The sequence below is a fragment of the Megalobrama amblycephala genome, linkage group LG8, assembly GCF_018812025.1.
Source record: "Megalobrama amblycephala isolate DHTTF-2021 linkage group LG8, ASM1881202v1, whole genome shotgun sequence".
In the NCBI taxonomy this organism is placed as follows: Eukaryota; Metazoa; Chordata; class Actinopteri; order Cypriniformes; family Xenocyprididae; genus Megalobrama; species Megalobrama amblycephala.
The window spans coordinates 27,485,920-27,505,797 of record NC_063051.1 but is presented as its reverse complement, the minus strand read 5'-3'; the positions used below and the strand labels follow the sequence as shown (position 1 = coordinate 27,505,797).

At 35.5% G+C, this 19,878-nt stretch overlaps 2 protein-coding genes and 1 long non-coding RNA gene across 3 annotated transcripts; all 3 read right to left on the bottom strand.

Annotated features, from left to right (window-relative positions):
• Positions 1 to 436: 436 nt before the first annotated feature.
• dtd1 (D-aminoacyl-tRNA deacylase 1) lies at positions 437 to 6,257 on the bottom strand. Its single transcript, XM_048200307.1, has 6 exons — positions 5,914 to 6,257; positions 5,531 to 5,621; positions 3,504 to 3,739; positions 2,512 to 2,609; positions 2,189 to 2,355; positions 437 to 761 (listed from the first exon to the last, which is right to left on the bottom strand). The coding sequence occupies exons 1-5, from the start codon at positions 5,954 to 5,956 to the stop codon at positions 2,200 to 2,202; spliced, it is 624 nt and encodes a 207-aa protein (XP_048056264.1). The 5' UTR covers positions 5,957 to 6,257; the 3' UTR covers positions 437 to 761; positions 2,189 to 2,199.
• Positions 6,258 to 7,069: 812 nt separating this feature from the next.
• On the bottom strand, positions 7,070 to 8,559 carry LOC125274150. The gene is made up of 2 exons (XR_007186193.1): positions 7,790 to 8,559; positions 7,070 to 7,546 (listed from the first exon to the last, which is right to left on the bottom strand). It is a non-coding gene; the product is annotated as an uncharacterized LOC125274150 (long non-coding RNA).
• A 538-nt stretch (positions 8,560 to 9,097) lies between these two features.
• Positions 9,098 to 19,355, bottom strand: sec23b (SEC23 homolog B, coat complex II component). Its single transcript, XM_048200294.1, has 19 exons — positions 19,161 to 19,355; positions 17,640 to 17,874; positions 16,988 to 17,045; positions 16,785 to 16,871; positions 15,761 to 15,997; positions 15,559 to 15,641; positions 15,306 to 15,450; positions 13,984 to 14,142; positions 13,778 to 13,893; positions 13,541 to 13,664; positions 12,948 to 13,028; positions 12,738 to 12,827; positions 12,527 to 12,633; positions 12,060 to 12,213; positions 11,837 to 11,914; positions 11,032 to 11,193; positions 10,846 to 10,932; positions 10,007 to 10,228; positions 9,098 to 9,913 (listed from the first exon to the last, which is right to left on the bottom strand). The coding sequence occupies exons 2-19, from the start codon at positions 17,858 to 17,860 to the stop codon at positions 9,824 to 9,826; spliced, it is 2,301 nt and encodes a 766-aa protein (XP_048056251.1). The 5' UTR covers positions 17,861 to 17,874; positions 19,161 to 19,355; the 3' UTR covers positions 9,098 to 9,823.
• Between the last annotated feature and the right edge of the window lie 523 nt (positions 19,356 to 19,878).

Here is a 19,878-nt window from a genome sequence, read left to right as displayed (position 1 = left end):
TATCTTTTATATTCATAAGAAAGCATGTACACATAAAATAAAATAAAATGCCTGTTTTATATAATTATAGCCTGTTTGTATAATTATCTGAAGGAAAATTCATTCATCAAAGCTGTACAGATACACATCTGTTTTTCATGTTTAGGAATAATCCTACTCAAAGTCCCATGCAATAAAGCAGATTACCTCACAAAAGCGCTTTTGTGCTTTGTCAGTTGGTCATACTTTTTATAAGATTATAAACCCAACGTGCGACTTGAATAAACTATCCAATTTCATCCGACTGCCACCAGCTCTGTAGTGTCACCAGCAAAGCATTTTTAAATAATGGAAAATATGAATAATGATTTCACTTTGTAGATCTAAATGAGATCTTCAAATACGATATATAAAGAACAATGCTACTTTCCTAGTTATGCAATAAGCAAAAACAATATGCCTTTTTCTTTTCTGTTTTTATTAAAACATATCACAGAGATGTATACATTTAAATAAATTAGATGGCCTAGTAAATATTCAGATATGTTCAAAGTAGTGCCAAAATACCACTTATATGTGCCTGAGTCTTTTTTTCTACTGGTAATTGTGGAGCTGCCACTTGTTCTTGTGTTTATATACAATCCAAGTTTCAGAAGAAAATCCGACTGGGCACTATCGTGGACATTTGAGAGGGACAGTAATGAGGCATGAGCTGCAATGAGAGATGTCCCTGAAGACAGCAGCATTCCCCTGGAAAATCTGGATCTGCAAGTTGCAAAATCCTTAAAGAAACAAAGAAATACAATGAGCACACTGTGCTATTTGGTGTCAATCTCCAAAGAACAGTCCTTGGAGTTTGATTCAGTTAAAAAAAAAAAAAAAAAAAAAATAGAAAAAACAACTCATTCACTGAATTATGGGAAATAAGAGAAGATAGATAGATAGATAGATAGATAGATAGATAGATAGATAGATAGATAGATAGATAGATAGATAGATAGATAGATAGATAGATAGCAAACCCTAATGCTCAAAACACTTAATTCGTTTGAGTAGGACAAACTTAAATTAAACAAATTAGTTCAGTTAAATTAACTGTTATGAGTATTTAAAACTTTCTTTTACTTTTGAGTTCACAGCACTGACATATTTCAAGTAAACTAAACTGTTTTGCCCATGCTTTGCCCATGGCACTCGAAAGGAAAAGTAAATGCTAAAATCAAGTGTTATATAACTTTTTTTGTGCAAGATTAATGGTAAGGGAGATTTAGTAGTGATTAATGTTTTGTTATGCTAATGTAGAAAAGTTGGTAATGGTGACAAGTGCACTGTAAAACTGAACAGTGAAATTAATTAAATGAAATTAGTTTGTTTCACTCAAATAATAATAAAAGTTCATTGTACTTAACAGAAAAAAAGTTGTGTGAACTCAAAATTTCATTGTAGCAAGGTGAACTTAATATGATTGAGTTGAGTTGCAGCAGATTTCTAATTCCCAGCATGCTTTGCATCAGACTGTACAAATGTTGAAATTAAGTGTTATTTTGTGTGTTTTTGCATAAGATTAACATAGGGAGACATAAGTTAGTGTTTAATGGTGTGTTATGTTGGGATTGACGGGGGTTCTGTTATGTTAGTTTTGTAGGGTTACCATTCTGGTGAAGAGTAGACCATGTGGTTAGGTTGAGGATGGGCTGAAAAACTTTTAAGACCACATATATTGTATGTTGTTTGATTACATACATGCAAGTATATATTGACAGTCTCTTTGATAGTTATAATAGCATGTGTTTTTTGCTAACTAACATTTAACCAAGATCTGAATGTGATGTTTATGTAAATTAACTATATGTACTTAGAACTGTGGGAGCGAAGGAATGCCAGTGATGTGACTGTTAATGAGAGACACCTGTGCACCACACTGGCCTTGCTCCACTTCCATGGCTCTCGGCCCCGCCCCACTTGTCACAAAAAAATTAAGTTCTACTAACTTAAAAAAAAAATACGTTAGTTAACTTAAATGTTTCGAGGTAATAAGTTTCCTCAAATGTTTTGAGTATTCTGAACTTATTGAGTTTTACAGTGTAGATAGATAGATAGATAGATAGATAGATAGATAGATAGATAGATAGATAGATAGATAGATAGATAGTGGAGAAATGTTTTAAGAAATAAGAGACTATAAGTAGACTGTGGCTGTATAGTTTACCGTGAGGTACTCTATGGTTCCCGTTCAGAGGACACATCTCCCTCTGCTCCGCTGCTGGCGCTGGGATCTGCTTTAGAGCGCAGAGCTGCCTTCTCTCTGCTGGACTCGGAAGGGCCTTTTGACCTGGTTTTTTCTTTTCGCTGTTGTTGCTTCTCTTGTTTAGACAGCTGAATCATGAAAAAAAGAAAAAGAGGTAAACTGTTTTATGGGTTCATACAGTCAAAAAATAAGTCATGGAGTATTAAGAACTAATAAAGAATTTACAAATTTATCAAGAATATAATATTAAGACACCCATTTCAGCACAAATCGAAGCTGGATACCTGTTTAGGGTCTGTAGGGCGAGTAGGAGACTCCAGATGAATGGTCACAGGTCCATCATTCTGAATGAGTACCTGCATTTTTGCACCAAACTGCCCATCTACAAGACAAAGCTGCTTGTTTTCCAACCTTTTTATTAACAGAAACTGGGAGTGTTGATTTATTAATTAATAGCAATTCATTTTGGAGTTCCAGAAATTTAAAAAACTGCAAATTAAAAGAAATAATAATCCCTACTTTTTGACAATAGCTACTGAAGGGGGAAAAGAAAAAAGAAATGTGATTTTTGTTTACATTTTGAATGTTTTTACTTTTTACCGCTTCAATTAAGTTAGATTATTTTAATCGATTAATAATTATCAGGGTTATTATTGGTAAATAACACTAAATTACAAGACTTATATATATATATATATATCTATATCTCTCTCTCTCATATATATATATATAAACATTTCTGTTAAGTGACAAAGCTAAAATAAAATTAAAACACTGAAAGAAAAATAAATTAAACCTAACTAGCAATATTTAAATATAAAAATTAAAATGAAACATAAAATGCACATAAAATATATAGGTTTTATTATATATTAACTGAGTAATTTAGCATTTTATATGATTAATACAATTATTATTTAATTATCTATTAATTTATTATTATAGTAATTAAAAGTAATAAATTAAATGGTTGATAACCACTGCTCTAGCCATCCTTTTACTACAAAGTAAAATTGCAAATTTCTGTTTAATTAATATTTAGTGACTAATAGTATTAAAGGAATAGTTCATATTTCATCATTTACTCACCGCAAAACAGTTGAAATATTCTTCAAAATATCTTCAGCAGAAAAACGTCAAAGAGGTTTGGAATGACATGAGAGTAAAAATCTAATATTTTGGTGAACTATCCCTTTAATGCAGCAAAAACCTTAAACAACAAGCTAATCTTCATCAGCAGAATGAAATCTTCAAGGTTTGACTGGTCTAGACTCACCTTTGATGAGTTCTGGTTTATACGCTTCCCTCATCTGCTCCAGCATGCTGTTGTAGAAGGGCTGAGCCAGTTCGGCCGGCATGGCAGAGTGGAAGTCAGGCTTATTTGCCTTGAGGATACACTGCAGAGTGAACTGACTCACACACAACACCTCCAGCTCTCTGTCCATCACGCTGCGGCTCCAGGCTCGGCCGTTCTCATCCTCAAACACACGCAAGTTAAGAATCTTACGTACCCTGATAAACAACAACATACTGATCAGACACACATATTTAACATTCCCTGGTCACTGTAGGCTAAAATAGCAAAGAGCAGCATGAACATTCCTTAAAACAACTTTAGTGTTCCAAGGAAGACGGAAATACAGTTGAAAAAATGACAGAACTGTCATTTTTGGCTCAACTGTTCCTTTAAGGCCACAATGGCACTACATTTACTATAAGACTCACACATATCCGTGTTTGTCCCTCAGGAGGAGAGTAAAGAAGTGCATTTACTCAAGTATTATTTTGTAGTGAGTAATTAATTAATAGTCTTATTAAGCATGGATGCATTTAATTAATCAAAAGTGACAGTAAAGACATTTATAATGTTACAAAAGGTTTCTATTTCAAATAAATGCTGTTCTTTACGTTTATTAATGAGTCCTGAAAAGAATCTATCATGGTTTCCACAAAAATATAAGCAACTGATTTCAGCACTCATTATAATAATAATATTAGCAGTAAATCAGCATATTAAAATGATTTCTGAAGGATCATGTGACACCGAAGACTGGAGTAATGATGCTGAAAATTCAGCTTTGCATCACAGGAATAAATTACATTTTAAATATACACTGCCCTCCAAAAGTTTGGAAACACCCCTGGCAAAGTGTGGTTTTCAGCATAAATCCTTATTTTTTGGTGCAAATACATTAAAGTAACTTGACATTATCATTGAAGACCAGCAATAATAATTTTCATTTTGATTACATAATAATGGCAATATATACATGTCAAAGTCAGACATGCCCCTTTGCCAGCTGTGATGCCTGGTTACTGGTTTAAACTTGGCCCAGGTTTGTAAAAGATTTTTGGGTCAGCACACCCTAATAGCTTCAACAATTGATTGCCAATTAAGTTTAGAATACAATGAACCAATCAGAACTCAGTTTAGGACAGATAGCTGCTAATAGTGGATATTTTGATGAATCGAAAATTTGGCGCATAGAAAAGTTTTTTCTATGTATAAACTGTTTATGTAATAAAATATGTTTACATAGTTTGTGTTGTCCCTTATCAGTGCAAAATTATAACAAATTAAAAAGGATTCATGCCAATATTGTCCAAAACCCCATTTTTCTAGGGCGTTTTGGAGGGCAAACTTTTGGAGGGCAGTGTATAAAAATAGCAAACAGGTATTTGAAATTGTAATAATATTTTGCAATTTTACTATTTTACTGTATGTTTGATCAAATAAATGAAGCCTTGGTGAGTAGAAGAGATTTCTTATAAAACATTTTAAAAATCTTACCCTAAACCTTTAAACGATAGTGTAAACTATATTTTTACCTTAATTTTTTTTGTTTGATTTAGACTGTTTTTGCAGGTCATCATGACTTAAATCTTTCCTCTTTTTGTCAAATTTACTGAGCTTACATCCCAATAAAATTACACTGGCTGAACTTGTATCAGTCACAACAACAACAGTCTTTGCCCTGAAGCAATACGATGTAATTTGGATGCTGAACATAACACAGGTGTCAATCAATAACAACAATAGTCAAAATCTATAAAATCAGTTGTGAAACAATTTCAAGTTAACACGTTTCAGGACAAAAGTATCAGTGTAACATCTTTGGGATATAGCACAGAAATCAGATGACACTTTTCCAAGATCCACCACTTACTAAATCAATCCCACAGCACTTATTTTATAAATTAAATCACATCTCTAAAATAAGCAAAGCAATGAATGCAATTTATTCATTAGTATTTGTTATTATATTAGACATGAACTTATTTTGACCAGACATCAGTACTTACATGTAGTCAACATCCTTCTGTGTGTCCTCCACTGAGATGCCAAGCAGGACACAGAGTCCTCTGCCTATGGAACTGATCTGCTCCTCCCCAACTGTTTCAGAAAGCGCACGAATGACGTCATTGTACAGTAAAGTGAAGGCAACACGAGCTGCATCCTTAAAATAGTGCTAATCGGAACAGTTATATCTAATGCATAGGTTTCAATGTCTGTGTATAGTTGTTAACAAGTTAGTAATGTTAAGTGGGGCACGCGTGACATCAGTGTATAGAGTACATACTATATGGAGCTTTCAGTTTCATTTCAATAAATTAGCCGAAAATATTACAAGGAGCGCCCAGCTGACAACAGCATTCACTGTGAAATTATGAGCTTTGTGCCGTACCTGTTACGCTTGCCTTTGTTACTCTTTGAATGATCGCCTTCATTGTTTTGGTCTCCAATCATGTGTAACACTCGGAACACTTTGATCTTCCGGTTTCTACGAAGCCCCGCCCCTCTGAGCGCCGCCGCGCAATGACGCTTCTGTCCCCTTGTGGACTAAAAGCGCAATTCCTTGAATTATTTCAGATATTCAGACGTATTTTTAATTTAGCATTAATTCAATTTAAACAGCCTGACTTAATTGGATACTCAAACATGCATTTTAGTCTTTTAGTCTGTGAAACCACCCATTGGCTCTCTGTTATTAAAGGGTTAGTTCACCCAAAAATTAAAATTATGTAATTTATTACTCACCCTCATGTCGTCCCACATCCGTAAGACCTTCGTTGATCTTCGGCACACATTAAGATATTTTTTATCAAATCCGATGGCTCAGTGAGGCCTCCATAGGCAGCAATAACACTCTTTCCAATGCCCAGAAAGCTACTAAAAACATATTCAAAACAGTCCATGTTACTACAGTGGTTCAACCTTAATATTATAAAGCGACGAGAATACTTTTTGTGCGCCAAAAATAACGAAATAGCGACTTTATTCAACAATATCTAGTGATGCTCGATTTCAAAACACTGCTTCATGAAGCTTCGAAGCTTTATGAATCTTTTGTTTCGAATCAGTGGTTCAGAGCGCCAAAATCACTCGAATTCAGTAAACGAGGCTTCGTTACGTCTTAAGTGTTTTGAATTTTCAATAGTTCACGTGACTTGGCAGTTTGATACGCGCTCCGAATCACTGATGCAAAACCTATGATTCGTAAAGCTTCATGAAGCAGTGTTTTGAAACTGCCCATCACTAGATATTGTTGAATAAAGTTGCTATTTTGTTATTTTTGGTGCACAAAAAGGATTCTCATCGCTTTATAATATTAAAGTTGAACTCACTGAGCCATCGGATTTGATCAAAAATATCTTAATTTGTGTTCGAAGATGAACAAAGGGCTTATGGGAGTAGAATGACACGAGAGTGAGTGATATAATTTTCATTTTTGGGTGAACTAACCCTTTAAGTGCAAATCACCATAATGCAAAAACAAAACCCCATTAATATGACATACTTAAACATTAAAAAATACATTTCAATAAACACACCAACAAATGTTTAGAAAGAAGTTCATCATCCGTTATATTTTCTGGACAGTTTTTTTTTTAAAAAGCTTGGGATTTCAGGTGCCATTTAACTTAACATATACTGTGAACACAATATTCATTTCTCTAGAAGTGTTGACTGATCCAAAAGATGATCTTTAAGATGCAAGGCATATATTTTGATTGCCAGGAAACTTGATTCTCTTTAATTAAAACTGCATTTGAGTTGAATTGTCCCAAAACATTCATATGTTTAAAACATGACAGTTCATCTTTTTGTCAGGAAAAAAAAAAAAAAACGGTCAGTTTATTTCTCTTCTTCATGTTTTTCACTCTCTGGAGAACTTTCATTTGTAGATCTGAAGAGGTTTAAAAACCTTGTGGAGAAAGGCACAAAATTCTCCCTTTGGACAATGGTGGTTTTCGAGTATGTCGTTACATATTTCTTCACATTAGGTCTGTTGTCTTCCTCTTCGACGGGCATTTCAACTAAAACAACAACAACAACAACAGTGTATTATGAATATGTGCAATAACACACACATTCAGTTTTGAAATTGACAAAACGTTGTAATTTCTTTAGTATTATAACGTCCTAGTTGCTATGACTATTTAGTTGCTATTTAAAAAAAAATAAGATCAACATTTACATACGACATTACTGAAACAGAAGTCAAAACATGTCTTTAGGTCAACTGAGCTATAACGCTCTAGTGTCCTGTTATAATTCACCTGGAAGATCGTCTCTGTACGTGTATTTGTAATATGCGTAACCAAACAAGGTCCAAACGCCAACAGCATAGATCAGCGACGCACGCCGGTTCCACATTACAGGATCCATCTGCAAAATTTTATTCAGGCTACTGGCAACATTTACAAGGACGCTGCCATATTAAAACATGATGTGTGTTGTCACTTCCCTAGCGAATGACCAATCAGAGCGAGCACCTTAAAATGGGCGGGGTTAAATGCTACGTTTTTTTATTTAATTAGTTAAAAAAATGTTGAAAGAGCGTAATTATTCCGATATAAATTATTGTCCCGACCCCTGCTTAAGTAGCAAATAAATAAATAAAATAAATAAAAAAAATTATAAAAGAATAAAAAATAAAAGCCCTGTCATCTGCGATCTGTTACTTTTCTCCGCTCAGGCCAGGAGGAGCCAATCGCAGTTGTTGTTGGTGATTACTGGACAAATTGATTTTTTTAACATGTCATACAGATTTATTTGCATGTCAAATATCAATAGTCACCAAAACGTTTTTACATTTGCTTGCGACTCCAATATTCCGTTTAGCAATCGGCCAAGCCCTTTGAGGGTGCCAGATTCCACTAACCGGCCCGGAGCAAAGGACGTTTCTGCCGTCTTCTATTTTGTTTCTATCTAGAGAAGAATCTGTTGCCTATAACATTGTGTAATGCAGGCTACTCACACAATTTTAATTTAATATCTAATAATATTGTCAAATAATGTTATATAATAATTTTAATTATTGAATGTTACGAACATGAAAAAATACTATGGTAATTTAGGTAAATACTATACATACTGTTTTTGAACTATACTACAGTGAAGTACTATTAATTTGTTGTGGTAATTCTATAGTTGCTGTGGTAATATATTATAACAACTATAGTAATATAGTTGTTATATTTTATTATAGTAACTAATTACTTTACCCAATACTGTTTTCTACAACTATAAGGTATATCATACAAGTTTACTGTAGTAAAAAGTAAAATATACTACAGTATTTATTAGTTTCAGTTCACTATTTAATACTACAGTATGCTGTAGCATTCATTAACAGTGTTGTAAATACTATAATATATACAGTAGCCTATACTACAATTTACTATAGTATTTATTCATGTACATGTAGAAATTGTTTAGAATTAAGTTGTATTACAAATTATCAAGAAAACTTTAGTTAAATTAATGATATGGAAAATTACAATACATTTTTTATTATTATTTTGATGTCACATTTTATCAGGCATAAAATCTTGACATAAGTAAGTACAGATGCCTCAGTCATGTTGATTTGTAATATTTTATTTTAGATCAAGACCATATTTTGCACATTCAAGGTGCTCAACTTCGTCTTTATCTTTTGAAATGAAATAAACCTAAAAGAGATTCTTACTATAAATAGTATGCATAGCATTAGTTCATAATCATAGATCACGGTAAAACTGGAATGTGGATCACAAGTCACATTTAAATTCTTTACATACAACACTCATTTAATTACAGAACTGGAAGAACGGGACTATGAAACACTGTTTCTCCCCGCAAGTGAGCAGATCATAAGTACAGTTCATAAGAGTGAGAAGACTGTCGATATGTGCAATACAAAAAAAGAACAAACAAACAAAAGGATACTTGCAAATAAGCCTTAATGGAAATTTCAGTCTGAACAAGCTCGGGAAAGAGCAACAAGCAACATGATGACAGAAGACATTCTCTCTTGTGGGAAACCAGACGTTACAGGGGGAACGAATGAAACGTAACACTTTCTGTTAGGCAAAAACTAAACTAAATTAATTAAATAAGCAAACAAACGTGACAGACAAATCATAATTACTTGTGTAGATGAGAATTAGAAAACATCTAACAACCGTTTCTCTGGAGGACCTCCTAAACAAACATAGAGATGCATTTTGTTGTGTCAGGGTTGGAAATGGAAGTTTCTCCAGATAATTGGGTCAAAAAGTTCTTCTCCGCTCTAAATGTACATCCTTCACTGATCCTCAGCAGAAAGTTTAGGCTGAACTTGAAACAGCCAGTTTCTTGAGATGGTCCATGAAAACTTGCAGACTAACGTCATCTGTGAGGATTGGTGCTCCGGACTCCTACAAGAGAGATTTGTAATTTTAGAGGTCAGACATTGTTGAAACACCAATTATTTCAAGCATCTAAGAGATAAACATAAAAAGGGTGTGTACCTGGCCCCAGGCATAGAGGTTGTTGTGTGTCTGAGAAGGGTTGACTTTAGAGAGGAGGAAGCGGGCCTGTGAACCTCCGTGCTCCGTGTCGATGTATCTGGGCATTGGGAAGCGCGTCTGCAAGATCTCCTGAGCATCGTCCAGAGGAGCTTGAAGAAGCTGCTTGAAGTTCTCATACTCTGGCATCTCCTGGTATCCAGCCTTCCTCCACTGAGCAATGGTCTGTGAAGATGACAATAACACCATCACTAAACTGAACCATTTAACTCTGTAAAGCCCAACATATAAAGTATTAGTCAGAAAATGCGCAACAGTTTACTGATGTTGCTTCAGTCCAGTAAGTATTATATTATATTATATTATATTATATTATATTATATTATATTATATTATATTATATTATATTTATAAGTTGCTTCAGTCCAGTAAGTGTTCATCTTGAAATATTACTAACAATAAGTTATTCTTACGTTTACTTTATAAAAATCATTAAAGATTTTGCAGGTTTTCCAGCAAAGTTATCATGTTGATTGCATTTAAAATATGATACAGTAGGCTTTATAGGGTTAACATTTGAAAAACCACCTGAAAATAACAGTTCTGGTCCAAAAACTAGTGAGCTGCCTACATAAACAGCATTTTTAGTCATCATTAGCACACTTCCAACAGGAAATGACATAAGCTTCTAAGATTACATTTTGGCCAGATTCTAAAGTAGCACGTATCCAGGAATATACTGTAATTAGCTCTTCTTTTTTCCCCAGCAAAGACACCGATTGATTTTTAAAGAAATCGTTATCTAAAGAGTTCTGATATTATACAAGCAATTGAATTTGTACCTCTCCATGGTAAATCACCAACTGGAAGAAGGTGTCCATCAACAGAATGCGATCAGCAAGGATGCTGCTGCTGTCCAGAAGAACAGGCTACAAAACCAAAAAAATAAATAAAAAATACAGGATGAGTACAAGCTGAATTGCACAGCATTCTGCTCTATAACACTGCATGGATGGATTTATAATCACCTCTGGAGGGCCGTAGAAAGAGTAAGAGTAGAGGATGGGCTGTATCATTATGAGCGACTGTGTCAGATCCTGACGCACAAAATGATGCCTGTAGTAGGATGACTCGTCCGGACTGTTATTGAACACCTGCAGGAATGGGGATCTCCTCAAGTGGAACATGAACTGTAAAGAGAAAACCAACAACTTTTAATATCAGAAATGTGATATTCTCAAACCATTTCTCCACATATACAGAGTTTTTAAAAATCAAAGTCACCACTTTAAATAAAGTGTTTTAATAAAGTGTTCACTTTAAAGACCTTAATTAAAATTAATACCATTTGTCCATACAATCTCAAAATAAATCATGTATTTAACTTAAACAGGCACACATCAAGTTGATTTGGATTTTTAAGTTCTCAATAATCATTTTTTTTACAGGACCTTTCATTATAAATTCACCAGGACTCTTAATTTGAAATGTATACACTTTACTACTTATAGCTGCTTATTGAAAAAGATGAAGGAGCTTAAAAAAAAAAAAAAAAGGACTCTTACAAGAAACACTCATAATTCATCAGCAGTAAGCAATCATTTGGCATAAATACATGGTATTCATCCACATTTTGAACATAAAACACACACATTTATTTAAATCATCGCCATTTGAAGTTTAATAATCACATTTTTTTTCCGTTCCCAAACTTAACACCTTTAGAAACAATAATTAATACTTTAAAACGTCTTTGGACCTTGATCAAACTGAATTTTTATAAACCTCTATATCACAAATATAAAAGTTTAACTGCAGGAGACAGTGTTTTACCTGTGGGTAGAGTGAGAGAGATTCAGACAGTCTGAAGGAGTTTGGATCATCTTTACTGAACTGGCCAAACTTCTGACACTGAAACCAAACAAAAAACACAAAACTTGAGTGTGAAGCAACTTTTACATTCATAATTATAATAATGGCTTAATGATTTGTCATATCGCCACTTATGAATGGAGGCATTGACCTACATTTCCTTCTAAATAGCTGTGATACTCACCAAGCGAATGAGCTGCCTGTCCAGCCAGCGGAGAACGTCTGGCCCCTCCTCTGACTCGGCCCTGAAAACGCCGAGCCGGGCCATGAGAACGGCAGAGGCCTCCTGATCAAATGACGACTCGATATGTTGGATCTGGGACTGTGCGTCAGCCCAACTAGGTGCGACAACAGAAAGAACCGGTTTGTCAAGAATGAATGACGCACAAATTGAATACTCAAGAATTTGGGCTACTGAAGAGCTATTCAGGGCTTAAACTACACACGTATCTATTTTGAGCTACAACAAACACAAATAGCACATGGAAACTTGAGATAAGTTGACTGTAGATAACTTGAAGGCCACATCAAACATTTACATCAACAAAAGAAAATCTTATGAATGAAAAAGAACAACCAAGTCATTGACTTCAATACGATATCAACTGATATCAGAATTTCATGAGGTTGTAAGCTGAAACCCAGACTCACTTCCTGGCAATGGTGGTGACACGGATCCGCCGCTGTGTGTTTGAATGCTGGTACTGCGTAACAAACTGAACAGCTCCTCTTCCACCCTGAGGAACAGGGGCGTTGTGCTACAAAAATAAAACATACCAGTTTTATTATAACATCAAAGTAAATATAAGCTCTCACACCCGAGTGCACAAACAATACAACAGCCAATTATATAATAACATACCTGATTTACTACTTCAAAGTACATGGCCAGGGTGGTGGCAGGCGTTAGACTGCAAATCTTCCATTGACATGTTCCTCCAACGCCCATTTCCTGCGAATAAGAAAAGAAACATTCTCACATGTGTATACACATGGGTGAAGTCTTATTGGAATCCATTGCAAAACTAGCTTAAGCTCGCATGAAATGAGATGTTACATGCTTGTGACTTACATTGTCTGAAACACAGGGTCCTTTAGAGTTCAGGGACACGCATGGCCCGATCGCACCCGATACCTTCAGCTCTCTTGAGGTCTGATAAGGAAAAAGCAAATAGGTTTAAGAGGTTGAATAACAAGAAAGCATGACTTAATAGTTTACATTACTGTCCAAAAGTTTGGGGTCAGTAAGATTTTTTAAAGAAGTCTCTTATGCTCACCAAGGCTGCATTTATTTGATCAGTAAAAACAGTAATATTGTGAAATATTATTACAATTTAAAATGTAATTTGCTCCTGTGATACCACATGATCCTTCAGAAATCATTCTAATATGCTGCTCAAGAAACATTTCTTATTTATTCAATGTTGAAAACAGTTGTGCTGCTTAATATTTTTGTGAAAATGCTTTTTTTTTCCCAGGATTCTTTGATAAATAGAAAGTTCAAAAGAACAGCATTAATTTGAAATATTTTTTTGTAACATTGTAATGTCTTTACTGTCACTTTGGATCAATTTAATGCATCCTAACTGAATAAAAGTATGAATTTATTTTAGAAAAAAATATCAGACCCCAAAACTTTTAAACAGTAGTTTAAGGCCATCTTACCTTCACTTCCAAAGTACCGCCAAAAGCCATGCGGAACTCTCCGTTGTAGTCTTTGCTGAAGACTCTCTGGAAGGTCTGCTTGAACAGAGACGTGTTAAAGGAATCGCCCATGACAATGTGGCCCCTAAAACAAAACAAATCATTTCAGCCAAATATTACATTTCAATGTCAAATAATTTTCTGATATTGAGGACATTTAATGATTATTAAGATCAATAATCTTCAATCAATGCTCACCCTGTGAGGTTGGACAGACATTTCATCTCTAGGAGTCCCGTCTGATCCAGTGCACAGGCGTAGATATCGACGCTGTGTCCGTTTACTGCTGTGCGGTTAGCCAGAGTCTCGTAATACTAAATAGATGTCAACAGAAACCCTTATTTAGCTTGAGGAATGAAACAGAATGTTTCATATTATAAGTGCATCACCAGATCTGTATTCACCTTAGTGGCCTTCTTGAGATGGCGAGCGTTGTCTTTCTGGATGTCGTGCCAGGAGCGGATGGGGGTCTTCAGTTCATCTCCCACCACCATGCCGGGCCCCTGTGTTGGGGGGCCACCGGTGAACAGCATCACACGGGCCCCTGTGTTAGGAAAAGTTCCCTAAGAGTAGAATAATAGAGAGACACAATGAATGAAATGCAAACTTGTATTTTAATGTTTTAAAAACTGAATCTAAGGGTGTGTTCACACTCAGTTAAGTTCTCTTGGTCCAGATCAAAAAAGAAAACGATACGTTTAGCACAGGTTCGCTTAGCGTTCACATTGTCATTTTTAACACTGAACCTAAATATCAGAAACAAAAAAAAAAAGCTTTTCTGAGATATATTTTGTGACAGAACATCCAAAAAAAATCTGTGTTTTGGGCTAAATGCGCTCATTGTGTGTGCGTATGTATGGTGGTATTTCTACCAGCTGAGAACTCGTGAAGAACTTAAAAAATGTGTAAAGGAATCAAAACAATGGCAGGAATTTCTCCATTACACACAGAAACGAAGATCTGCTGCATTCTGTCCTTTTTAGGGTCGCACCTTGTTTTTGGTTCGTTTAGATATCTTTGGTCCGAACCGCACCAGAGTTCGTTTGGAAGTGGATCGAGACCCCCTGTAAATATGAGTCTCGGTCCGCTTATATGGTGCACAACAAGGTTCGGATGACACGTTCATATTTATTTAAATGAACCGCACCAGTTTGTTTTATTTGAACCAAACCTGGCAAGTCTGAACACACCCCGAGTGGATTTAATTCATTGTCTCAGTGTATTCAAGTATAAACAATTGTAAGCAACATTTCTCACATATTACAAATATTATTGTTTTCTTTTAAAGGGAATAATGCATGCTAAAGTGAAATCAGTCATGCTACACTTATTATCAAACAAGAGTGCAGTTGGTAGTCTGAATCTTATCTTGAGAGTTATGCAAGTATAATAATTGGGTTCAGTACTAGGTACAACTGTTCTGATATGACATGACAGCTGAAGTGGACTTTGAACCTCACAGCCAGCATTACTGACAACTCACAGCTAGACCAGAGTTACAATGTAAAGAAGAAAAACCTCTGCATGAAATCTCTCCCACACAGTAGTGAACGTTAGTTCAGTGAAGATGTGCAAAAGCAGCAAAGATGCATTTATTTATATAATCACCAAAAACCATCCCGAACATTCCACATTTTTACATTCTCTCAATCTCTCTTTGGTCAAATACAGATTTTATTATGCCATACAAGATGAGTTTTTTAAATGAATAATGTGCTGGTTGTACCTCCAATAGTCCAACAGCAATGGAAAGGGCGATGCCAGTGGAACGCAGGGGTCTCTTCCCCTGAGGAACAGGCCATGGGTCTCTCTGCAGCTCCCCAAGAAGGTCGGTCAGGTTCATGTCGACTGCTTGAACAGGCTGCAGAAATCTAAAACAGAAAATAGAAAATGAGCACAACTGCTTTCATTTACATCACTTTCTTGCGTGCTGAGGAGGACGGATTTCACAAGGTAAAATGATGACAATCATCTCATACCTGCAGGAAGCAGCGGCGTCATGAGGGGCTAGTGGTTTGCCTTGCTGTCCGGAGGTGGCTGGCTTCATCAGTCCTAGCATCTCCTGCAAACACATGATGCACCTGATAAATTTCACTGAAAACTGGTTTTATACAGTCACTTGGTGGCTTTTTTGTGCTTTTAGGAGTGGTGAATCAATCACATTAAAGAAAGATGACTGACCTGTATCTGCTTGGGTGTTAGCTCCTTTGTGCCACGGAAGACGAAGCTCTTGGCAATACCTTCACAGCTGAGCTCATGGACCTGAACCATACGGCCGAAGGTGATGAGACCCACCAGGGCGTTGGGTGGCAAGAGACTCAGAGACATCTGTAAGGATTCTTTCAGGGCCTGGAGGTCTTCTTCCTCCAGACATGTGTCCACCACATAAAGGAAGATGAGAGGGGTTGGAGGTCCACGCTGAAAAGAAATACATAAGGTTACATAATTGTGACAATAATTACAATTTTGTAATACATATTGTTATTTATAAATAAATTCAGTCATTTAATTCATTTATTGTTATTATTCTGTTATATTATTCATATTAATATATACACTTCAAAGTTCACAAGTTTGGGCTCAGTACATTTTTTTTAAATGAAATTAATACTTTTATTCAGCAAAGACAAGTTTGATTGATGAAAAGATTTTTATTTCAAATAAATGCTTTTCTTTTTAACTTTCTATTAAATCAAAGTATACTGAAAAAAATGATCAGTTTCCCTCCCAAAAAAGCTGCATAACCATCTTCAATATTTATAATAATAACAAGAAATGTTTTTGGAGCACCAAAGGATCATGTGACACTGAAGACTGAGTAATGATGCTGAAAATTCAGCTTTAATATATTAAAATAGAAAAAAAAAAAAAAAACAATTGGTAATAATAATTTCACAGTATTACTGTTTTAACTGTATTTCTGATCACATAAATGTAGCCTTGGTGAGCATAAGATACTTACTGATCCCAAACTTTTGAAAGGTACGTATATACTGACAGAAATGACACATTTCATTTTAAAATTTAAATATAGAAAAATGTGTCACTTATCAAAAGACACTGATAGGATCATCTTAAAGAATGACAACGTGGCTTTTGACAAGCAGCTGTCTGTGAGCTAAAGGAGTTGTAGTTAATCTAGATGTTTGTACAGTATGTTATGTCTATGTACAGTACAGAGTACACAGAGTACATGTCAATTTACCTGCACTATGTACTCAATGGTGGAGAACTGGGGCATTAGTTCTGCGGGCTGATTCACTTCTGAAATGCCTGCGTATGATGGAGGAAACTGTGAAGAAACAGATTATCATTTACTTATAGTGACAGGTGTGACTGATGTTAGAGAATCACATGGAATCACAAAGCCAAGAATGAAAATGAGTTTATTCAGTAATGTATACTTACAGAGTTCCTCTGGAAGCAGAAGTTGCATGCCCATATCTTGGCTCTGAAGTCCACTTGACTACAAAAAGAAATCAAGTGTTAAAGGGGCTAAAGTTGTCTAGGACAAAGCCTTTCATAAGCAAGTCATTAGCACATGAAGATAAATAATTGTCTTCCTTTATTCACAGCAATGTGTCACATTGTCATTGTGTATGTTAATTGGGTCAGGTTAGTGAACTGCTAATTGTTGCTTTTAACTCTTTATAGACTGTTTTAACATTTTAAAAAGCTCTGGAATAATGTGATTAGCAAGTCTGTGGAAAACTGGAGGAAAGGACCAAATCTCCACTTGAGCAAAGCACTATTTTACTAACACTAAAAAAAAAAGAAAAAAGAAAGAAATCCCCCTAAACCATGTCATGTTGTGCTTTATTAATGTTTATAAATTGATTGCAACAGCAGTATGATAAAAGAAACCAATGTTCAATTAGAAAAAATGGAATAAAATGTTATTCTGCTAACTTTAAGCTTAATTCATTCCAATTGCGGTCCACCAACTAATTAGTCATTCAAATATCATATCAGATGTCACCATGATATTTATCTATAATGACCACACAATGTACAAACAAACAGAACTCAACACTGCTTGGAAAAGTGATTCAGTCCTTACCAGAGTGGGTTGAGCACGGCTTTGCAATTGGCCCGGCTGCACATTACTGGCTCGTACTGGACGGGAGGCAGGTCCGGTCTCTCTTTGAGAGGAGTGTAAAGGCAGGACACAGGAACCACTAGCCGTGTGGCCTCCAGGCGACTGGAAGGCCAGAGGTTCCAACTGCAGCGTATTCCATCACGATCTTCGTTCTGTTGGATGAACTCTTGGTAGGTCGCCATGATAGTGTGAAAAACTGTGAACGACCAGAAAGAGCGAAATGAGTAAACAGTGAGCAGCCAAGTCTTTTTAACCCTAAACCACACCTAATGGGTTGAGTCTCCAAACTGGACGAGTAGGATAGCAGTGCCTAAAATTAAAAGCAAATACCTGAGTGACAAGTACGATTTCGCCCATGTCAGCAATGCAAACGGAAATTGCATTCCTTTATATTCGTTATGAGGGAATTCTTTCAAGCAGCTGTCATCTTTGAACAAAGCCACTTGACGAGAGTGGTTATCGTCGCCAAACCCAAAACGTCATGAAGAATTTGTTGATTAGAGATCTGCGTAGATGTTTTGAGGTGCAAGACCAGATGCTATTTTTAAGCGTGTACTACTTTGGGACACACCTGTCCTAGAATACCTACACATTCTCAGAAAAAAAATGGTACAGAAGCTGTCACTGGGGCAGCACACTTATGTACCAGTTGACTAATATGTACAATTTAGGTACTAATATGTACCCTTAAGGGGTAAATAGGTGTACCTTTTGAAAGGGTACTGCCCCAGTGACAGCTTTTTTTTTTTTACATATTTTTTTCTGAGTGTGTACTCAACAGGTTTGCTGACTAAACACAAATCACTTCAAAGTATTAGAGAAGACTTTAGCCTCTGATAACCCTAAACCAGAGGGATCCCTGGAAATGCCTGTCCTAAACACTAAATTGTGGTCCAATACCTGTATTGACTGTTTGGTTACACAATGATAGAGTTTCCAAACAGGCATGAACTGACTGTTCCAAATGACATAGCCATGCTGTGCATGTCAAAAGTCACAAAACAAGAAAAAACTATTAGGATATAATACTAAATGAGTCTAACAAACTACTAAGAAATGGTCAGCAGACTATAAAACTTAATAACAACTGATTTAACAGGTTTTTTGCATATATTATATTTGCATTGATATATTATTTTACGATCAAACATATTCTAGTAAAAATATAAACATCTGATTGACGTCACGCGTACATCTACATTTTAGTGGTTAAGCTAGCATTAGATAATTCCAACACAGTTTCATTATACGTTACCACATAAAATGAAAACAGGGGGAAGCAAGATATACAGTAGTAATATCATTTAAAAATATTGATTATCTTGAACATTAATGCCAAAACATACTGCTAAATGCATCCGTATAACCGGTTAACACTCACTAACATTACTGACTTCCGCTAACCTAATCCGGGGTCGGCGATTTAAATCAAACACACCAACGGTCCCCGATTTCATTCCTAAAACACAGCGACAGACGTACCTTTTTAATCGATGAGGATTTTGATCCAGGCTGTAATAAATAATATGTAATAACCGAGCTCACACCACCATGGAAAAACGAAAATGACTTCGTCGAGCAGGATTCGCCCCCGGCCGGTTCCTTGAGCTCAGTAGAATGACGTGTTACTACACACTCGGTGCGCCACGATTGGCTGCTTCTGCCTGACGTGACGTCAAGAGAACGTTCTGCCGTAGTGTCGAATTTCTGTGCGTAGATGCGTCAACAGGTTTCTATAGCAGCGCTGGATGCAAATAAGTTCTGATTAAACACATGAGACAACAAATTTCTCGCATACTTTCAATAACGTGGAGAAAAAAAAAGGCTAGGCAATGTTTTGACGGGTTGTGTGTCGTAAGAATGTTTATATTAAAACGTATTATTATATTATATTATATTATATTATATTATATTATATTATATTATATTATTAAAAACTAGCAATTAGTACTGAATTCTGTTTATGAATATTGATAGATTCATTTAGGCTAATATGCAAATATGTGCATTTCAATTAGATTAAATGGATAAAGCCACAATACAAAGAATCTTGTGTAATGTGTAATATAATACAGTTTTATTCAGGGTAAAAAAAAATAGCCAGGTCAAAGTGAACAATGTCACTGAATGTTTTTTTAGTTAATAGTTAGGAAATATTTATATTTCCAAGTAATTCTATATTTGCTGTCTCAGAGGCAAT

Bases quoted from the DNA above. Each gene is read 5' to 3' on its own strand.
- sec23b (XM_048200294.1), bottom strand. From the start codon at position 17,860: ATGGCGACCTACCAAGAGTTCATCCAACAGAACGAAGATCGTGATGGA. The intron at 14,143-15,305 runs GTACAACCAGCA...TTCTACTCTTAG, and splicing joins TTGCTGTTGGACTATTGGAG to GGAACTTTTCCTAACACAGG. The intron at 9,914-10,006 runs GTACACACCCTT...TCTCTCTTGTAG, and splicing joins ACCTCTATGCCTGGGGCCAG to GAGTCCGGAGCACCAATCCT.
- dtd1 (XM_048200307.1), bottom strand. From the start codon at position 5,956: ATGAAGGCGATCATTCAAAGAGTAACAAAGGCAAGCGTAACAG. The intron at 5,622-5,913 runs GTACGGCACAAA...TTTCTGAAACAG, and splicing joins AACAAAGGCAAGCGTAACAG to TTGGGGAGGAGCAGATCAGT. The intron at 2,356-2,511 runs GTATCCAGCTTC...TTCATGATTCAG, and splicing joins GCCCTACAGACCCTAAACAG to CTGTCTAAACAAGAGAAGCA.